This window comes from Xyrauchen texanus, chromosome 10, assembly GCF_025860055.1.
Source record: "Xyrauchen texanus isolate HMW12.3.18 chromosome 10, RBS_HiC_50CHRs, whole genome shotgun sequence".
NCBI lineage: Eukaryota > Metazoa > Chordata > Actinopteri > Cypriniformes > Catostomidae > Xyrauchen > Xyrauchen texanus.
This window is the reverse complement of record NC_068285.1, coordinates 42,971,015-42,993,292: the sequence shown is the minus strand read 5'-3', so window position 1 is coordinate 42,993,292 and position 22,278 is coordinate 42,971,015. Positions and strand designations below refer to the sequence as shown.

The 22,278-nt window shown below is 38.6% G+C and overlaps 1 protein-coding gene across 1 annotated transcript; it reads left to right on the top strand.

The window, feature by feature from the left end:
• The first annotated feature begins 325 nt into the window (after positions 1–325).
• LOC127650216 (glycoprotein endo-alpha-1,2-mannosidase-like protein) lies at positions 326–11,241 on the top strand. Its single transcript, XM_052135511.1, has 4 exons — positions 326–1,374; positions 3,694–3,803; positions 7,170–7,246; positions 9,166–11,241. The coding sequence occupies exons 1-4, from the start codon at positions 873–875 to the stop codon at positions 9,800–9,802; spliced, it is 1,326 nt and encodes a 441-aa protein (XP_051991471.1). The 5' UTR covers positions 326–872; the 3' UTR covers positions 9,803–11,241.
• Positions 11,242–22,278: the final 11,037 nt, after the last annotated feature.

Sequence of the window (22,278 nt, the reverse complement as noted above, 5' to 3'; positions counted from 1 at the left end):
TGCTGAATTAAACAATGATAGTGAGGTTGTGTGACAACATTGTAGCATACTGCTTTTTGTAATGTAGTTTTGTCATTACATAAGACGTAGGCAACTGTTTTAGGGGCTCTTCACATGTGTTCTTGTGCTAAAATAAAAAAAAATAAAAATAATTAACACGTTCGGTGTGAACGCCCCTTACTATTACAGTTTTCAGTTTACACTATTCGGTATGCAGTATGCTTGTGTGCCATATGAGACACAGCCAGTGTCCTTGCTTGAGCATGCGCGCACAGTGACACCCTCGAGGCTCCACCTTCCAGTAGCAAGATGATTTATCATGAGCACACTGGCGACAGATACGCAGGAATCTTTTGTTAGGCCAGTGCATCTGATGTGAATATATTTTGTACATTGTAGAGTAAAGATGGACACGTGGGAGAGTCGGACGCAACAGAATTGAAATGATGGAGACGGAAGTACTCGTGCATGTGCATAATTACATGATTTAATGCGGACGCGTGCGACATCACATTGGGGAACAGACAGACGTCTGGACCAGAAGCTTTCAGCTCACAGGCTGTTTGAGGTTTATTTGAGTTCTTTTAAGCAAATATAGCATGTGCTGTCAGAATGTCACAATGCAGTTATAAATAATGTTGGCTGGGTCGTGAATGATGAGGAGTGAAGCTTAATATCATCAATGCAAATGCTTCATAATTTGCTAATGTGGAAATAATGGTTGCCACAAAGGACTTATCACGAGTGCCAAAATGAGGTCTGATAGGCTGTGCAAGATGGAATACAAGAAACAATTTCACAGGCCACTTTCGGCGGCCTGAGCCGTGTAATCCTCTATGTGAACTGCATTTCCAGCACCACGGAGAGCGACCATGAACAGGTTACGCAAGAAAGCGTGCGTGGCTCTTCTATTGTTCACCCTGTTTATTTTTGGCACCATGATGGGCCTACGAACCCTCAAGCCCACTGACGGATTTTCCGATCTTGCTCCAGGAATGGAGTTGATGCCTTTAGTGGGAGACAGAATGGACCAGAGACCCAAACCTGGAATCGAATCAGCAGGTCAAATTGGTGTTGGGCGGGACACCAAGATAGTCTTCTCCAACTCTGGTCCTGACCACAGCATATTCTATGACATTCACATCTTCTATTATTTATGGTATGGCTCGCCACAGATGGACGGGAGTTATGTGCACTGGGACCACGTACTGGTACCACATTGGGACCCCAAAATAGCTGCCAGTCACCCTAAAGGACGACACAATCCGCCAGACGACATGGCGTCCAGTTATTTCCCTGAACTTGGACCCTATAGCTCCAAGGATCCAGATGTTATTGAGTCTCACATGGCACAAATCGAAGCTGCAGCTGCAGGTTTACAGCAAAAATACAAATCATTAGTCATGCTGATTCTTTTAGTGTCACTAACATATATATTATATAGATGGATGGATAGATAGATATCTGTTTATTTGATCATTTCAAGCCCTTACAATCTTGTGAGTGTTCTGTTTGAAAAGTGTGCATGCTATTTGTCTTGAGCCCTTAAATGCACTTGTGCTTCGCCAAACATTTTTACATGTCTAAGAACTTTACAGCATGTATATCGAACAGGAAAGAATCTACAAAATCCCAGATACTGAAAAAATTTCTAAGCATTTTCATGACAAAATTGTGGACTAGAACATATTCTGTAATGTTTTATTTATTTATTTTTATATGTGAAAGAGATAAAGCAACAAATATTAGAACAGGATTCATTACTTCTAGTCTGACATTTTGTAAGCCGTATTGAGTTACACATAACACATAAGCTACATACACTGATCAGCCAGGACATTCAAATCACTGTCAGGTGAAGTGAATAACATTTATTATCTCATTACAATGGCACCTGTCAAGGGGTGGGATATATTAGGCATCAAGTGAACAGTCAGTTCTTGAATTTCACGTGTTGGAAGCAGGAAAAATGGACAAGTGTAAGGATCTGAGCAACTTTGACAAGAGTCAAATTGTGATGGCTAGATGACTGGGTTCCAAGTATGCGGTGGTTTGTACCTACCAATTGTGGTCCAAGGCATGACAAGCGGTGAACCAGCGACAGGTTCATGGGCGTCCAAGGCTCATTGATGCGTGTGGGGAGTGAAGGCTAGCCCATCTGGTCCGATCCCACAGAAGAGCGACTGTAGTACACATTACTAAAAAACGTAATGCTGGCCGTGACAGAAAGGTCTCAGAACACACAGTGCATTGCTTGCTGCATATGGGGCTGCATAGCCGCAGAACAGTTAGAATGCCCATTCTGACCTCTGTCCACTGCTGAAAGCACCTACAATGGGCATGTGAGCATCAGAACTGGACTATGTAGCTATGAAAGAAGGTGTCTTGATCTGATTAATCACGTTTCTTTTAGATCATGTGGACAGCCGGGTGCGTGTGCTTCATTTATCTGGGGAAGAGATGGCAGCAGGATGCACTATGGGATGAAGGCAGGCCGGTGGATGTAGTATGATGCTCTGGGAAAAGTTCTGCTGGGAAACCTTGTGTCCTGGCATTCACGTGGGTGTTACTTTGACACGTACCACCTACCTAAAGATTGTTGCAGACCACGTACACCCCTTCATAGCAACGGTATTCCCTGATGGCAGTGGCCTCTTTCAGCAGGATAATGCACCCTGCCACAATGCAAAAACTGTTCGGGAAAGGTTTGAGGAACATGACAAAGAGTTCAAGGTGTTGACTTGACCTCCAAATTCCCCAGATATCAATCCAATTGAGAATCTATGGGAAGTGCTGGACCAAAAAGTCTGATTCATGGAGGCCCCACCTCGCAACTTACAGGACTTGAAGGATCTGCTGCTAATGTCTTGTGCCAGATTACACATGAAACCTTCAGAGGTCTTGTGGAGTCCATGCTTCGATGGGTCAGAGCTGTTTTGGCTGCATGAGGGGGAACTACACAACATTAGGCAGGTGGTTTTAATGTTGTGGCTGATCGGTGTATATGTATTTTCTCAGGCACATATTGAGCCTAAATAGATGTACAATTCACCACTGAAAACAGAATTGCAGCAGTACACCCAAATGTCAATAGCCATATTATGCTGTTCATGTGTTGTACTTGCTATAGTTTACTACCACATTGCTTCTGCGTCAAATAGCAATGTCAAATTTAAATCAAATCAATCACTGATACCACAGAGCCACCTTGAGGAACAAATAGTAAGTATAATTTATATTATACAGTAGTCATTATTATGAATATAGTACTCATTTGTCTTGTAATAAACAAGCAAAAAAGATATCCTGTTATTGCATATATGAATCAATTATAAAAATGTGATTTATGGAAGTGAATATATTTATTGTAACACTATTATAAATCACTGGTTACTAACAACCTTATACACTTTTGGCAATATATTTTTATATATTTGTATCATTTTTTATTGTTACACCATCCAAAGGGTGGTGGAATGAGGTCACGGGTCACGGGTCACTAAAGACCCAAAGTTTGCTTTTAAATGTTAAAATAAATGACACTTGATTTCATAAAATGACATAAGTGTTCACATACTTTTCAAGGTCACTGTATAATGTGCAACAAATGGATCAGAATTGTAACAAATGAATTAGGAGTCATTAAAAGAGGCACATTCTGCTGCTTTTAAACAAGTATATTTCCACTGGCAGGTGTGGTGGTTCTGTCCTGGTACCCTCCTGGTGTGGCAGATGAACATGGCAAACCCTCTGAAGATCTAGTTCCAGCTGTTATGGATGCTGCCCATAGACACAGTATCAAGGTAACTGGTGAGAGATTCCAAAAACGTATCTACATACACAGACACTTTGGGTATATAGTTGCATGTTATCTTATTGTTTTTTAAACTAGTTCTAAACTTGTAAATATTTCACAGTTCTTGGTTGTACTAGTTAATGAAAATTATATCACGGCTTGATTTTGATTGGTTCACAGACATTCTAATAGTGCGTTCAGACCAGAGGCATCGAGAGCGTCAAATCGACCGGAAGTCTTTCGTTTTCTATGACAGCCAGCGTCATACTTTCTGCCATTGATCGATTTCTTACTTTCACATTTAAAAGATTTCATGAGGATATACGCTACTTGTGATAGGTCGGCAAAAAGATACCGGTCGATGTGTCTGGATGTTTTGCGGCCCCTTTAAATATAGTTCACAAAACCAAGCATTCTGAATGAACGTTGCCGCCTATTTCAACTACATCAGAGCATCCACGAATCTTCATTAGCGTTGTTGGCAGGGCAGCCAGAGCGAATTTTGATGCTCTCGCCTCCTCTGGTCTGAACGCATGGTAAGGTGTGCAATTATTTTTCAAATAAAGGTATGGCTATAAAGTAGTTCCAGGTCTTGACCGCATAACAGTTCCATACCACTTCAGCAAATGATTTCAGTTATTTCAAAGAGCCCTACAGGTCACCACAACAAAATAACCAATTAAAACAAAGACATTGGTTAAAGTAGATCAGGTAAGAATGTCAAACAATGTCTAAAATATAATACATTTATTAAAATTGTAATACATTTTGCACTTAAACACGCTCACACACATACATACATGTATGCACACGTATGCACACACTTCTTCTTCTTCTTCTTCGGTTGTCCATCGTTATCCGATGACGTCCACTCGTTTAACGGTGAGATCTCTGATGGCTGAACAGTCCTATCCTGGACCCACAAGCTCTATTACAGGTGGGGCATATATATGCGGTAGTAGTGGTGGTATTGATGGCAGCCATGGCTGTGTGTCTCCTGGCTCTCTCCTGTTGTCTTTTGGTTGTCCTCTCCATCTCCAGCATATGTGCCTCATCCCTACAAAGCCATCGCCAGATGTTACGATCAACAGCAACATACTCCAGGTCCTCGGGTCTGATCTTACACTTTCTCATAGCAATCTTCATTTGATCCTTATAGCGCTTCTTCGGCCCTCCAGCTGAGCGTCGACCATTATGTAGCTGGCCATATAGCACTCTGCGGGGTAGTCGGCATGGAGGTATCCTTATTACGTGGCCCAGCCACTGCAGCTGGCGCTGGGTGATCATGGCCTCAATACTTCTGCAGTTGGTCTTTACAAGTATTTCAGTTTGAGGCATACGCTCACGCCATGTAATTCCTAGAATGCGCTGAAGGCATCTGATATGGAAGTGCCCAAGCTTCACAGATATAGAGGAGGGTGGTGCACACACACACACACACACACACACACACACACACACACACACACACACACACACACACACTAAGACTCGGGCATCCATGCGACTTGATCAATAAAGTTTCTATTGTCATAAATACATTTTAATGTTTCAATGTATTTTACCCTAGACAGCATCACATAGCTATAGTGGAAAAAAGCACTGCGCTACCTCTCCCCCTCTCTTTCACTCTCACACAAACTCTTTTGGTAGCAAAGTCAGCACCTTTTAAATGTGGCGACATTCGCTGCTGCTGAAAATTGCTTAAAGTTACATCTTGGTGATTTTGAAGCGATAACTACTTCTGAAGAGAGCTGCAACAAAAAAGGTAATCCCAGAAGTGAGCTCTCTCATTTCGTGAGTTGCTCTCTTTCGATCCCTCAAACACAAACTCACACACACATATGCACAAACGCACTGCTGCATTATCCAGTAAGTCCTTGAGTAAAGCAGAGCAAGCCTCACTATCCTCCATTGCTAGTTCTAAAGTGACGTTTTCGAACTAGCAACGAAGGCTCAGACTGTATCAAAGCAAGACGCTGAATCCGCGGCGATAGAAAGTAGTTCCCCTCATAAGAGCATTTTAGGGACAAAAACCCAAAAATGTCATGAGATAAAACCCTGAACTATGTCTTAATGTGTGTTAAATGTGGTATAAGTGGAATAATTGACTCTGGCTGTTGAATTGTTTAAAAATAATGCATAACCGAGGTGCAACGGTCAATTCGCCGCATGTCATGACCGCATTACCTCCTCGGTCCATCGTCAATTATCCCTCACGTAAATTATTATCTTAACCTGCCAAAGACCCCATGAAATCAAAATGGGAATGTGACGAGGAGGAGGGCATGGTCAGGCCTTGATGGAACACAGCCTGCCCACGTCGTCCTCCTCGTCACAGGGACTTTTTTCTGGCTTTTAGTCATTTGTTTTAAGGCCATCTTTATGATAATGTTCTCTTAAAAGTTAACCAAATTTCTTAGTTTAAACAGATTTATGCAAGTCTTGGACCAAAAATATTAAAGACATCTCCTGCTCAGAGGAATGTACAAATTTGTGTCAAATAAACTGCTCTTAGGCCAGGGTGCAAATAGACACTCTGTATATTAGGCTGTACAGTATATATTTATAATAATTTTCATTGTTGGAGTATGTATAACTGATATTGAAATCTTTGAAACCTCATGTTTGCAGTCATTACAGAAGAGATTTGTCTTTAGTCTTGACTTAAATTGAGAGAGTGTGTCTGAGTACCGAACAATGCTTGGAAGACTATTCCATAGTTTAGGAGACAAAAAGGAAAAGATCTGCTCCCCTTAGTGGATTTTAATATTCTAGGTACTTTCAACAGGCCAGAAGTTTGAAAAGTAGTGAACATGATGGATTATAGTGCGATAGAAGGTTGCTTAATTCATCACATCTGTATTTAAGGAACAGCTACCTCAGTAAATTATAGAATAAATGTTATTGGAGCCAGTATTAACAGATTACAACATTCACTGCCTGTGTAAGCGAAGCAGTGCTATGTAGCAAGTGCTTAGTATAAGTCTTTTTACAATTCACACTTTGGAAATGCACTATAAAGCTATTTATCATCACAACATTTTATAAAACAGGCTTTAAGAAGCAACATAAAATACTGGAGCAATCTACTAAACCATGGAGAAGTCTTAATCAAAGCCAAGAGATTATGCTAAACACTAAGAGCCCCTACAAGGATTTATCTTGTGCTTTGTTAAAATGTAAAATAATTGGTTTACAGCATAGTAAACAAGTGTTTATGAAAAGATGCCCAGTGTCAGTTCAAGATATGTATGATGTATTGCTGGCATACATAATGCTGGTGCTGTGTGTCTGAAAGATAAATTCAGAAGAGTTGATTCCGCTGTAGTAATGTTTTAGTCCCTACTTCATAACCTTCAATCTTTTCCAGGTTGCGTTCCACCTTCAGCCCTACAAAGGCCGGACAGACCTCACCGTGCATGATAACATCAAATACATCATTGACAAGTAGGTAGCACCTCCTCAAACCGTGTCCATACCTCTTACATCTTTCCAACGCTAAAGAGGCTTCCTTCCTGCTGACCTAAAGTCATAGCCTCTCTTCATATTGATGAACAGGCTTGCTTTGTACTCAAGAGCTGCGGGTGAAATTCAACCCAGCCTGAAGAAAAGAGAGAGTGGTGTTTTAAAAATAGAGTACTTTTCTTCCATAAATGATTCATGAAACAGAAAGAATAACATGACCTGATGGTCTTGCAGCTAACCCAATCAGGATACAGGTTCATGAGAGCAATGGCATGTTAACATGAAACATGTTAATCTATAATACTAGAACAACCTCTTGACTGTAACGTGTTGAGTTAAGTGTTAATGAAAGCATCATAAAAGGACTCATTAAAGTTGTTTAGCCTTGAATTGTTCTCTTCTAGCAGTTGGAATGGCTAATGAAGAATGATGTTATGTAAGGACAAGCGAAGTAAAGTGTAGGTTTACATGGGTTGAGTATCAGGTAATACAGACAGCTGTACTGCACTCCGTGGTTCAAACCATTATGTTCTGAGGAGTCCTCTCATATGTAGAATACATCCTTTGTATGCATTATTTTTATTTTATTTATTCAAGTATCTTGTAAAAGATAGATATGTAAATAATAAAAAAACTATTTCAATATGAAAATTATCAGTCAGTTCTGTGGCATCATTTCAACCACACCAAACAATTTTGGCTCATATATATATATATATATATATATATATATATATATATATATATATATATATATATATAATAAAGGTTGTTTGAAGGTAAATATCATATGTCAGCTGAATATTTTTATTGGCCGTCATTTCCAATCAAGCTCAAATTTAGCCAAATTACACAAAAAGTTTGAGAATATTTTATTGTGTGTATTTGGATACTCAAAATATTAGCTATGAAGTTAGCTTTAGTAAGATAAAAGAGTCAGCCATTTTATTATTGTTATTTTAAACGTTAACAGTGTCATTTCCACTACAGCTTTCTTTAAAACACTAAACAGAATTTAAGATGTGCTGGAAATGACACTGTGGTGAGAATTTTCATGACTTTTGGAAAAAGAATGCCATAAATCTTCTATGATGCATATACGTACATACACTGTTTGCAGAAAAATAACAAATAACTGTTACTTCTAGAAATCCACAGTGCTAAAAGTGCACGGATATGAAGAAACACCCATGTACAGTATGTTATTTATATCAAAAGACAGCTGTTAGATTTGTAGTAGCATGTGAAATGTTAAGGAAACAATATATATATATATATTTCAATGGACCCTTTTGGAACACTTACAGGTTTTAAAACATGGACGGAAAGACTGTAGGGTAAACTTCTATAGCAGTAAACAGGAGTCCGTGCTAAATATAATTTTTGCTTACCCATTTGCTCCAAAAACAACATAAAAACGCAACTATTAAGTTTCCGCAACATTCCAAATGAAGAAACAAAATAGAGAGCGCAGGATTACAGCAGTAAGACAAGACAAATATTCTGTCACTCCCTTAGCAGATGTATTAGAAACCTCATTGCATCTGTGGTTTTTTACTAATTCCAGGGTAATATAACATGTAATGTTATAAATTTACAATAAATAATTGAAAATTGCAAATATAAAAAAGTTTGCTAGATTTATGCTGATGTTTAAGGTGAAAATACATCATCACAGTGAAAAAAAGGGTCCATTGCCCCCTGCCTCCCCTACTTTTTATTTCTTTTGGTACAAAACTTTTGGTAAACATCCCGCAGTCCTCCACACTCATCCTCTTTCACCTGAGCAGCAGCAAATATGTTGTCTTTCCTTACTTAACAAATGGCAATAACATTGTTTTATTGTGTACAACTGTTTCAGTAACGCTGTATAATTAATCATATCTGAAATCTCCTCATAGATATGGCAAACATGGTGCTTTCTACAGATTCAAGTCCAGCACTGGCAAGGTTCTTCCACTCTTCTACGTGTACGACTCATACCTGACACCTCCTGAGGCCTGGGCTGAGCTACTTACAGCTCAAGGGTCTCACAGTCTCCGTGGAACTTTGTATGATGGCATCTTCATCGCTCTCATAGTGGAAGAGCTTCATAAGCACGACATCCTGTCCGGTGGCTTTGACGGCATGTACACCTACTTTGCTTCCAATGGTTTCTCCTTTGGATCTTCTCACCAGAACTGGAAAGCAATCAAGGATTTCTGCGACAAGAACAACTTGCTGTTTGTGCCAAGCGCTGGACCTGGTTATATGGACACCGCTATTCGGCCATGGAATAACCACAACACACGCAACAGAGTGAATGGACGATATTACGAGACCTCTTTGCTAGCGGCAATGTCTGTAAGGCCTGATATCATCACAATAACATCATTTAATGAGTGGCACGAGGGAACTCAGATTGAAAGGGCCATACCTAAGAAGACTGTGGCTCGTCTGTATTTGGACTATAAACCTCATCAGCCAGACTATTACCTGGAGCTCACCAGGAAGTGGGCGGAGCATTTTAGTAAAGAAAAAGAGCAGTGGCTTATGTGATTGTACCTCATAACAGCTCAGCATTGTTGAGTTTTGCTTTAGAAATATTCTTCAATTCATGCATAATTTATAAAGGCAGCACAACAGCAAGGACTAGCAACATTCTCTCTCTCTTTGTTATTTGCTATTGATTTAGATATACATTTCCATGCTGACAGATTTCCCGGTGGAAATATTTAAAGGGGTAATTCTGCCAAAAGATTATTATTTTGTCATCCTCCTCATGTCGCTCTAAACTTGTGTTACTTTATGTATTTATTTTGTGTAACATATAAGCAGAAGTTTATCAGGTCAAAATGCTTTTTTCTTTACAATGAAAGTGAATGGGGACTATTGAGCTCCAAAAAGCCATTATTCGCAGAACATCCCTCTGCGGCAGCTAACTTACACAAATTCAAACCATGGTAAAGCGAAACGTAAGAACAAATGGCATTTTGAAATGCAGTAACACGACTAGTAACGAGACATGAAAGAACCAATGATATTTCAAAACCCTGGCACAATATGATTGGTAAGGAGAACCAATGGCATTTTAAAACCTTGGCATAACTCGATTGGTAACAAGACACACAAGAACCATTGGCTTTTTAAAACCATTGCACATTGCAATCGCAACCAAGACATGCAAAAAACAATGGCATTTTTAAACCTTGGCATAATGCATTTGGTAATGAGACACACAAGAACTAATGGTATTTAAAGCATTGGCATAACAAGAACTAATGGTATTTAAAGCATTGGCATAACATGATTGGTAACAAGATACACGAGAACCAATGGCATTTGAAACCTTAGCGTAACACGATTCGTACATGTCATGCAAGAACAATGACATTTTAAATCACTGGCACAACGTGATTGGCAATGAGATATGAACCAATGGCATTTATGAATTTTGGTGCAATTCAACTGTTAACGAGACAGTAAAGAACCAATGGCAATTTAGGACGTGGCGCAATGCGATTTTTAACAAGACTTTGATTTTTAAGAAACTATGCCCGCAACATGATTGGCAATATAACACGCAAGACCAATGGCATTTGAAAACCTTGATGCATTGGGGTCACTACTGAGACACACAAGAACCATTGGCACTTTTTAAACCTTGGCGCAACGAGATCGGTAACCAGACATGCGAAAACCAATGGTATTTTAAGACATAAGATCGAAAGTCTTTAGGGTGAGGGTGAGTAAACAATGATTCATTTTTCATTTGTGGGTGAACTATCCCTTTTCTTTTGGGCATTGAATTTGAGTTTTATGGCCCGTTTTTAAAAGACTATGTCTTACTTTGTGTTTGAATAACATTTTTAAATGTTCTTGTGGTTGGTGGTGGATATGGTTTGTTTAGGTAATGGTTGGATTCATTATATTATGTAAATCCTATTGGAGAATCATGCATATTGTAATTCATGTTTAATATATAAAATAAAATAAAAAAGTACTTTGACATAATGGTGTTTTGATATAGAGACTAACAGAGCAAGCAGAACAAATTTGTGTAGAGCAGTATAGAATGTAGTAAAATTACCTTTAAATTGACTTTGAACTTTGATTAGAGGTAGGCTACTAACTAAATTGAAAGCAAATAGCATACATAACAGAAAGGGGGACTTCTATGTGAAAGGGTGACTACAATAGTAGTCACAAAATGTACAATTTTAATTTAGTAATAATATTTTCACCATGATATTCATTGTACAACCAAAGTAATAATATAGGAAAACCCAAATTAATTGCAAGGGAATTAAACACAAAACTATTTAAAGAAATACACTCCCTGACCTCTTGGGGGCATAGGGGATGTCAAAATATTGAACGGTTAAGTAGAAGACACGCCACAGTTGCAGCACTTTTACAGTGTATTTTGCCAATAGCACCATGGCTGCCATGCCAGGAGACTTGAGGATTTCACAGTTGTGGCACCAGGGAATTATGTATGCGTTGGTGAGAAGAATGGGACTTGCAGGAACTTGCATTTGCAGTCGGGGCTCATTGAGGCTGTGGTGAAGCATAGACAAAAGGGCTTCCGCAAAAGCATGGTAAAATACTCCTGCGGCAGTATTAGCAGACTGAGGGGTTTTCTGTGGCTACAGAAGAACTGCAGTGATGCCAGCAGAGAGCAGATGGGTCAAAATTAATCAGTATCTGGTGTGGCCACCAGCTGCATTAAGTACTGCAGTGCATCTCTTCCTCATGGACTGCACCAGATTTGCCAGTTCTTGCTGTGAGATGTTACCCCACACTTACACCAAGACACTTACAAGTTCTCAGACATTTCTGGGGGGAATGGCCCTAGCCCTCACCCTCCGACCCAAGAGGTCCCAGACGTGCTCAATGGGATTGAGATCCGGGCTCTTCGCTGACCATGGCAGAACACTGACATTCCTGTCTTGCAGGAAATCATGCACAGAACAAGTAGTATGGCTGGTGGCATTGTGATGCTGGAGGATCATGTCAGGATGAGCCTGCAGGAAAGGTACCACACGAGGGAGGAGAATGATTTCCCTGTAACACACAGCGTTGAGATTGCCTGTAATGACAACAAGCTCAGGCCGATGATGCTGTGAGACACCACCCCAGACCATGACGGACCCTCCACCTCCAAATCGATCCTGCTCCAGAGTACAGGCCTCGATGTAACATTCACTCCTTCAATGATAAATGCGAATCCGACCATGACCCCTGGTGAGACAAAACCATGACTCTTCAGTGAAGAACACTTTTTGCCTGTCCTGTCTAGTCCAGCGAAGGTGGGTTTGTGCCCACAGGCAACGTTGTTGCCGGTGATGTCTGGTAAGGACCTGCCTTACAACAGGCCTACAAGCCCTCAGTCCAGCCTCTCTCAGCCTATTGTGGGCAGTCTGAGCACTGATGGAGGGATTGTGCATTCCTGGTGTAACTCGGGCAGTTGTTGTTGTCATCCTGTACCTGTCCCGCAGGTGTGATATTCGGATGTACTGATCCTGTGCAGGTGTTGTTACACGTGGTCTGCCACTGCGAGGATGATCAGCTGTCCTTCCTGTCTCCCTGTAGCGCTGTCTCATGCATCTCACAGTACATACATTGCAATTTATTGCCCTGGCCACATCTGCAGTCCTCATTTCTCCATGCAGCATGCCTAAGGCACGTTCACGCAGATGAGCAGGGACCCTGGGCATCTTTTTTTGGTGTTTTTCAGAGTCTGAAAAACACCACAGGTGCATGTTCATTAATTGGATTTGTATTTTTACAAAATTATCTTTAAAATACAGTGTCCTGAAAAAGGGAGGTTTCGATGGATTAATGGCTACTTTAAAGAATACAGGGAGTAAAACTGATGCCAGTAGGGGGCAAAAAAACGTCTGCAAACATCTGATAAGAAAACAGAATACAGTGTAAGGGCATACATATGCAATGTGGAACAATTAGAATGCCTGGCATCTGTGGGCTCCTTTTGGAGGGAACAAAAACATTATGGAAAGACACCTATAAAGAAAGCAAAAAAGAACCCTGAAGGTCTGATTTAGTCTGAGAGGACTCATTTTGTTGTGTATATTCTGACAGGAATTCTCATTTTATTTGGTGTATCTTACATTATAACTCAGCGTAAGTGTTTGTGGTTATAAAGTATGTGAAACAAGACCATAAAAGTCCTTATGTCTGAGTAACATAACAGATATGGAAATAAACCAAATCATCTTCAAATGAAATACTGCATCTCATCGGTCATGTCAAGTATGGCAACTTATTGTAATGTAATTTGGTGACCTTGTGTGCTTTTTGCTCTTATTTTGAATATACGAGTACAGGAAGAATGTTCTGTGCGAGCAGAATTAAGATGGTTTCGAAAGGGTTGCACTTTAAGGGTTTGTTCAGAGCTGCGATGGGAGAGTTGAGTTCATAGTGTAAGAGGATATAAAATAGTTTGGAGAAAGAGTCCCCGATGTATCTCAGTGGCATTTGTGCTGGAGAACCGGGTTTAGATTCGGGAACATAAGGTTTTAGAATGACTAGAAATCTAAATTAGAATTCCATAATCATTGATATCCTTGTGTTAAAATAAGGATTGAGTGGAGTCAAGCTTGAGCAGACACCATTGCAGAGGCAGCCTCATTGAGCTCAAGACTGCACTGGGAAAAGTTATGAGGAGAGAGGCTGAACAGAGAAAAGTAACTAGCACAGGTAGAAAGTCCAGAGGAGCTGGCAGGTGCAGAGGAATCCTAAACTATGGACTGCTCTGGGATAAGAAAGACTGAGATGTCAAAATCAGTGGTCGCTAAAACTGAAATAATTTGAACTCTGAGCTGCTTCGACAGCAATGTTACGTGAGATAAGGAACAGTTTGAGCGTTGAGTAGACAGCCATGAAAGCGTGCAGCAGGTAAGTGTGTGGGGTAAAATTGTCAGTGGAAGCAATACCAGAAAATTTGTCACTGATGTGAGGGAAGCAGCTGCCTATATATTCTTGAAATATGATTGGCAAACCTATATGAACAAGCTCCTCCCAAACATAGGTTTGGGATTTCATAAAGTTTCATTCTTTTGGCTATACTTTAAAAACATTGCACATAATCAATGTCCAAAGTAAGGAGTTAAGCACTTGAATAAGTACTGAATAAGTACTTGAATAAGACCATCCGCTTGAAATTGTGTTCTACAACCCCAATTCCAAAAAAGTTGGGACAGTATGAAAAATGCTAATAAAAACATAAATTAGTGATTTGTAAATGTTATTCACCCTTTGCTATATTGAAAGCACTACAGCTACACATTATATGATGTTTTACCTGAAGACACAAGTTTGATAAGTTTAGAAAGTGGAATTTTCCCCATTCATCCTTTATTCAGGTCTTACACTGCACAACTGTACGGGGTCTTCATTGCAACTTTTTTTTTTACTCATCGAAAAACATGGTTCCACTGTTCTACTTTTCATCTAAGATGAGACCGAGACCAGAGAAGTCAGCAGCACTTCTGGACAGTGTTGATGTATGGCTTCTCCTTTACATAGTAAAGTCTTAACTTGCATCTGTGGATGCAACAATGAATGGTGTTGACTAACAAAGGTTTACTAAAGTAATCCCAATCCCATGTTGATGATATCCATTACAGATAGATGATGTTTTTTAAGACAGTGATGTCTGAGGGATCAGAGATCACGCACATTCAGAAGTGGGTTTCATCTTGCCCTTTACACACTCAGATTTGACCAGATTCCTTGAATCTTTTAACTATATTGTGCACTGTAGAGGGTGAAATGCCCACACTCCTTCCTATTTGTTTTTGGGGAACATTGTTCTCAAAGTGCTGGATTATTTACAAGTCTTGAATGATCCTTGCTCTTGAATATCTCGGCTGTTTTTGGAGGCTCCTTATATACTATTACACAATTGCCTCAACTGTAACATCTCCTGTTTCACATCACCTTTTCATTTTCACTCGACAAATTGTTATTAGTCTTAAATTGCCCCTGTCTCAACTTTTTTGTATCATGTTGCAATCATCTGATTTGAATTGACTGTACATAAAAAAAAATGAAATTCACAAGGTAAACCATCATATAATGTTTATTTGTAGTGCTTTTCATATAGCAAAGGGTGAATTTAATCAAATATTTGTTTTTACTGTTATTTTGCATTCTGTCCCACTTTTTGGGAATAGGGGTTGTATTACAGAAATCACTTTTTGAGGTAAAAGACAACATTCAGATAAAGATGATCTTTGATGCGCACTTGACTCTGATTCAGGTAGAATGGCCTAGAACAACAGATGTATTCAGAAGTCAACACGACCATTGCAAAGACTGGTGCTGTAAAGCCACACACAGGTGCAGCACTGGACAGCATTGGCATAGCATGTCCTGCGTTTCACACTAACTGGGGCAGTAGTTACTAGTAATCCCAATGCAATTCCATTGGGATTGCGAAACGCAATGACAACCCAATCTGTGGTGAACTCTGTTATGCATAGTAAAAACAGGTGTATGTTCCATATATGGTTATATAAGGGAGGAGACAGGGTGGGGAATAAAGCATGTGCATATACACACAATATTCGCAATTTATAAAGGGATTTTGCACAGTTTCTGGTGTACATACCATTTTTCATCTGAAAGCTTTTGTGCATATGCAAAATCTGACTTCTGTGTGTACGCACACTTTTAGAATAAAATCTATGCCAAGTTTTATACATGAAGATGAGGCCCCTGGACTTTCTTTTTGGCACAGAAATGTTCTTTTTCAAATCAAGATCTCTTTTTAAAGAAAGCGCTTGATTTCCTACAAGAAAAGGAGAAAACTAATTGAAGGAACCCATTCTACCTGCATTGATTTCCCACACACAGACACCCACACATAGTGAAGGCCAAACATGCTTGTTAACAAAGGCAAAGCTTGAATATAGAGATGACTCTGTCAATGGACAAACTGAAATGACCTCTAAACACAATAACTGTCATGAAAGTACATCACAGCATAAAAGAGAGACACCACACAAACATCACAGAGACAGGGATGACTCCAGAATATCACAGCATTTACAGAAAATATTTGGACTAGGGCTGTTAATTAAATTATTAGGGATGGAGCTGCCGAGTAAATGGTTAATCTAGTACTCGTTAAGCTTTAAAAGTTTGACTAGTAAAAAGACTACTCAAATCAGGGTTTCTGTTAATGTGTTGAGACTGTTTTTTGACTGTTAAATGTCCCAATATCCAACAAATTAAATGAAATCCCAGGAACAGGAATTAAAGAGGAGAGTCATCCAGCTATTATAGTAAAATATCTTGTTGCTGTGGCCCCAAGTGTTGTTCTCTGCGGCATACGGTGGGCACTGCAGTGATAAATTCATTATCATGGACTCGGGAATCTTGAAGTTCTACATATCCGGAGATTTAGTAATTGGCAGACATAAGGTTCACCAAAAGGGATGTTTGAGAGAAAAGTCAATTCAAACTTTCTCCAAGAAAGGTACAAATCTAATGGAAGAAGAAATAACTGCCACTCAAAGAATTGCAAATGTAAAGGCTCCACATTAGGGTGGACACCTGTCCCGTAAAATATGGGATTTTCCTGTCAAATGTGGGATTGTCCTGTATTTAAAAATGAAATTAAGTTTGCCATATCGAATAAATATGAGACGAGATTTGCCAGTTTTTAAGCTGGTCAGATCGTTCAAGAGGAACCACCCCATCAGGGTAATGGTCATATAACTTATATATTCATTAGACGTAAGGCAATCTCTCCTTTCCTGTTTTTGCAAGTATGAATGTGAAAAATAACTTACAAAACAATGTAAAGCTGATGGATACTTTAAATATATCACTGTATTAAGTGTAGAGACCATTTTATTTGTGAATTTTCTTGGTATTGGTGATTTGTGTGCACTCCCAAATGTTTCAGTGTACTTATAAAGCTTCAGTTGCCATTAGATGAGGTTTCTAACCCTATGTTTTGTCATGCCAATGTTGCAATCTGTATACTGTATGCTCGTTATTGAAGTTAATTAAGAGTTCTCAGTTTGGCACAATCCTTCTGTCACGTGGTGTAGTTAATAGAACTGTCTGAAATGTTTAATACAGAAGTATTTTGTGTTAAAATGTATTATATGCATATTAATGGGAAGTTAATACCTATTTAAAGGTAAATAATCTCAATTCTAGAATATAATCTAGAATTTATATGTAGATGGTTAAAAGAATATCACTGGACTCAAGCAGAAAATCCTCTTTGCTGCCAAATCAGACAGACGCTGATGTAAAACACCACCCAGTCACTGTTTAAGATGTGTTCCCCCAAAATGCTAGGGCCAACCTTGCTTATAATATATATATATATATATATATACATTATTTTGATTGCTTTGTAAATAGTTCATTTTTACTCACATATCAGCATTTAATTCATGATAAATATTTGAAAAGTTAAAATGTTGTATGTACCATTACCTGCACTATAAAATATTCAGAAATTATAATTTTCTTAATGTATTTTTCTTAATTCTAATTAAAATAAATAATTAAGTGTTACTTTGAACTATGCAATATAATAGTAAGAATTAGTCTTCAATTCACAATAACATTAGTAAGAAAGCTGTATGAGTCTTTGCTTTTGTCTCAGTTAGAACCAATTTGTGAAAACAAAATCCAGGAAAATGTTTATAGCCTCCACACATTTTTAAGTTTTAAGTAGGGTACATACCGGTGATTTGCGGCATCTAGTGTTCTTCATGACAGTAAAAGCTTAATGTTTTCACAGATCGCTTGGTTTGAAAATTTGCTTTGATAAGAACATTAATGTAATGTATTTCAATAGAAATCGACCTGTGGATAACAGACGCAGGTAAACTTTTAAATAAACAGTCTGTACCGCCACCCTTACGCTTGAGAAATCTGCTCCTTCGTCTGATTGGTGTATGAATTCAGCGATTAGTCTTTCCTTTCATATGATTGGTGTATGAATTCAGCGATTAGTCTTTCCTTTCATATGATTGGTGTATGAATTCAGCGATTAGTCTCTCAGCCAATCATTGCACAGTCAATGTTGTTTCAGTTCGTAAGCGTCTAGAGGGAAGAGGAAGTTGGTTTGACGTTGGACGTTCGATATTCGCGTATTTAGGGACCGTCTCTAAAGTTACATGCGACACTGGTATAAACGTTTTGTAACTTCAATAGCGTTTGAAGACAATGACCTACAGTCATAAAACCTACTGTACATTGTTCACCCAGGTCTCAGGTATGATGCACACCTTTTACATTTTTGATATGTATGACAATAAACTGTTAAATCATATGCAAATATTCATATGTATTTCACTACTGTATGGGATCATATACAAAATATGGCAATATTTAAAGCTCAATAGCGTTTGAAGACAATGACTTACAGTCATAAAACCTACTGTACATTGTTCACCCAGGTCTCAGGTATGATGCACACCTTTTACATTTTTGATATGTATGACAATAAACTGTTAAATCATATGCAAATATTCATATGTATGTCTTGTATGAAGCATTCACAAAAGTAAATCCCTGCTGTGTATTGGCATTTAAGTATCAGCATGTAAAATGCAGGAAAAGTCGTAAAAAAGAGCACCTTATTTCCAGGCACTTGCCATCTGTATTTTTGAAGATTGCTCAGCAAAATACAAATTTACCATTCATACAAAGCCCAAACCATGCCAGAAGCATATTGATATCCATGTTTTACTGAATTGGCGAAGTCACCCACAAAGAAAAAGATTTAAAATTCAGAAATGCCAAATTCACCAAAAGAGGAAAAATTGCTGCAGCATTAGAAAAAGGAGTAAGTCAGCACTACTATAAATCACTGAGAAACACACCACCAGACGAGATCTTGGCTGGCAACATCTCCAGATGCCTTTCTTTGGACGTCTTAAGGGTAATATCTAGTGAAGTCAGGAAAAGCACCAGACTCCACGATGATGTTATCATGGAGATGATGCTCTGTCAGAAGATAATGAAGGAGTGCAGTGGTACTGCTTCTCAAGTGGCAGGCTATATTCAACACTTACAAGTGGACCCATTTGGTGTCCACTTGTACACAGATTGTGGCCTACTGAATACTGGCAGATCATTTAAAAAACTCACCCCCAGTCACATTGCATCTAGATGCTACAGGCAGTGTCATGTCACGCATCCCCAATCAAACCAAAAGGATCCTCTATTATGCTCTTGTTCTCCCTGGAAAGGGTAAGGATAAGCCACCTCTTCCTGTGTCTGAGTTCATATCAAATGAGCACTCCATACCAACTCTCACGTTTTGGCAGATGGAAACACTGAGACAACTGGGCCAGATAACAACACGGAAGGTCCACCAGGTTGAGACTGATTTTAGCTGGGCACTCATTGGTAGTGTCCTCCTGGCCTTCAATAAAGAAAGTGTCTCATCCTACTTAAACAGAGCACATTTAATTGTCAGCCAAAAAGTGAAAAGTGCAGATTCATTCAATTTCACACTGCTCCATCTTTGTTCTGCTCATATAATAAAGGCTGTAACTCAAGGATTTTCTAAGAAAACTGGCGAGTATGCTGTAAAGGAATATGCCACCTATTGTTTTGGCCTTCTTCTTAACAGCACCACCCTACAAGAAGCACTTAACCACTTTCAGGATATGGCTATGTTGTTCATGTCAGCAAACGAGTCCAATGCAGTTATGGCAGCAAAGAACACACTAGACCAAAAAATCCTGAAGTCCAAGCCTACTACTATGGATGAAACACTTCCACCATACATAGAAGACATGGAGAGGAGCAGTAACATCAAGACGATATGTGGCACATCTCCCTTCACACATTTATTCAATGGTGTTCTAGAGAAGACCAGGTGCACACAGACAGAGAGCGACACAAAGAATGAATTCTACTGCCCAGGGATCATCAATTTCCTCCTGAGCAACTACATGGGCATTTTCCCCTTTGGAGTGGCATGTTGCTTGGGGACCTGAGCAGATTCTCCAAAGAGAGACCCAAAGAAATAAAAACAAGGGAGCCAAATTGCCATGTGGAGCAGTGGTTCTCAATCGTGAAGAATCACATATTACATCGAAAGAGGTTCCTGCGGCCAGCTGATTTCATTACAAAGATGTTTAACTCTCTGCAAGGAAGGTATACACAACATCAGATGATGCATAATCTTGGTAGTTTGTCCCAAGTTGCATCTCCAAAGCAACAGACCATTGACCAACAAGAGGAGCAATGGGCCAAGAGATCCCTATCCGAAAGATCAGCCAAACATCATTCAAAGTATTTTGATCCACCAGAAGTAGTGCCACAACCAAAAAGACGCAAAACAAAGAAAACATCTGAGGGTCATTCAGAGGTCACATCAGCCCAGGTATTATGAAATTCTCAATCATGCCATAAAGCTTTTGTTCAACAAATAAAAAAAGATCAAATCACTGCACTTAACCTTTTTCTTTTTGCAATTGTAATTGTTTTGTAATTGATCTAAATTTAGAACGAAATTAAGAACGAAAGATTTGTTAATACTAATTTGTAATTTATTAAAAAGACACAAGCGAGTGTGGATCTTTCATTCTATATTTTAAAATAAAACTTGCTTACATTACAGTAACTCATACCATCTTTTGTATTTTATTCAAATATCTCATTTCAGGTCAAAGCTCTGTGGTCTAAGAAAGCATGTGAGATAGTTGTTGCCATCATACAGTCAAAAGACAAAAAAAGGTCTTATATCCTGCATCATTCAGAGTTGAAAACACTCCAGCCACATAAATGGCTGATGGGAGAGGTAAGAAAAAAAATATTCATATCTTTGGGAAATGCTTTGCAACTGAAAAATAATCTGTGAACATACAGGAATATAGAAATGTAAAGATGACAATGTTATCAATGTCAATGAAACACTAAATGAAGCAACTATCATTTATTTTTTCTCTTTTGATCTTAGACAATGCAATGTTATTTGCATGTGTTAGTGAATAACAGTGACCAGGGACATAGGATTTATGTACTAGATCAATACACAGCAGATGTCATAATTAATGACCGAAAGAGACAAAGTACGGCTGAAACATTCTCTCAAAGGTAAACATAATCTTTATCTTTTATTATCTTTAATCATTTAAGACAGTTATATAACAATGAAATGTATCAATGAAATTGCAGGTGGACTTTCATGACTACTGAGGGAATTACAAGTTTCCTGAATGTCAACGAGAATCATTGGATGTTTTTGGTGAATACATTTTATGGTCCTTTTTAATACATTAGATATAGTTACTCTATTCTATATATGATGTTCATAATTCAGATACATTCAAATGAACCAAGACTTCAAATACCAACCATCAAAATTCAAATATAAACAAACAAAGGCTGTCTGGTGTAGTTGAATGAATGAATGAATTAATGAATGAATGAATGAATGAATGAAGGAAGGAATCAAGTTTAGTTTAATGTATGAAATTTAGTTATTTAGTTATCTATTATCTGTTAATTATCTATTATCTATTTAGTTTCATCTTTTTTTATTATCTTGCACAGTATCTCCATGCAGCATCCAGCCAGGTGTTTGTGATAGACCCAAAGGGACATGACGAAGAAGAAAAATCCATGCATGCAGCCAATAGATTTCGGTTAGATTTTTGCTTGTTATATACTGTAACTTTTCTCTACATTTAGACTCAACAAAGTAGTAACAAACTCAAAGATTGTTTACATTTAGTATGTTAATGATTGTCTTTATTTACACTGCCTAGAGAGTTCTTCAAGATGAGACGAATCTGTCTCAGTAAAAATGACTGGGTGGACATAAAATGGAATGGAGGACTAATTAACCATTCCAAACAACGTGACGGGTACAGCTGTGGAGTGTTTGTAATGCAGGTTGGTTTTCCTCATTAAACTGTGAAAAAAAATGCTTATAATAAACTCTAACACATTTTTTATAAATTTGTGGTGCAAAATGTTGATTTGGTTCAGTCTTAAATTAACCATTGAGTGCACCAAGA

Coding starts and splice junctions, on each gene's coding strand:
- LOC127650216 (XM_052135511.1), top strand. CDS start 873: ATGAACAGGTTACGCAAGAAAGCGTGCGTGGCTCTTCTATTGTTCACC. Junction 1,375..3,693: donor AATCGAAGCTGCAGCTGCAG/GTTTACAGCAAA, acceptor TTCCACTGGCAG/GTGTGGTGGTTCTGTCCTGG. Junction 3,804..7,169: donor CCCATAGACACAGTATCAAG/GTAACTGGTGAG, acceptor AATCTTTTCCAG/GTTGCGTTCCACCTTCAGCC.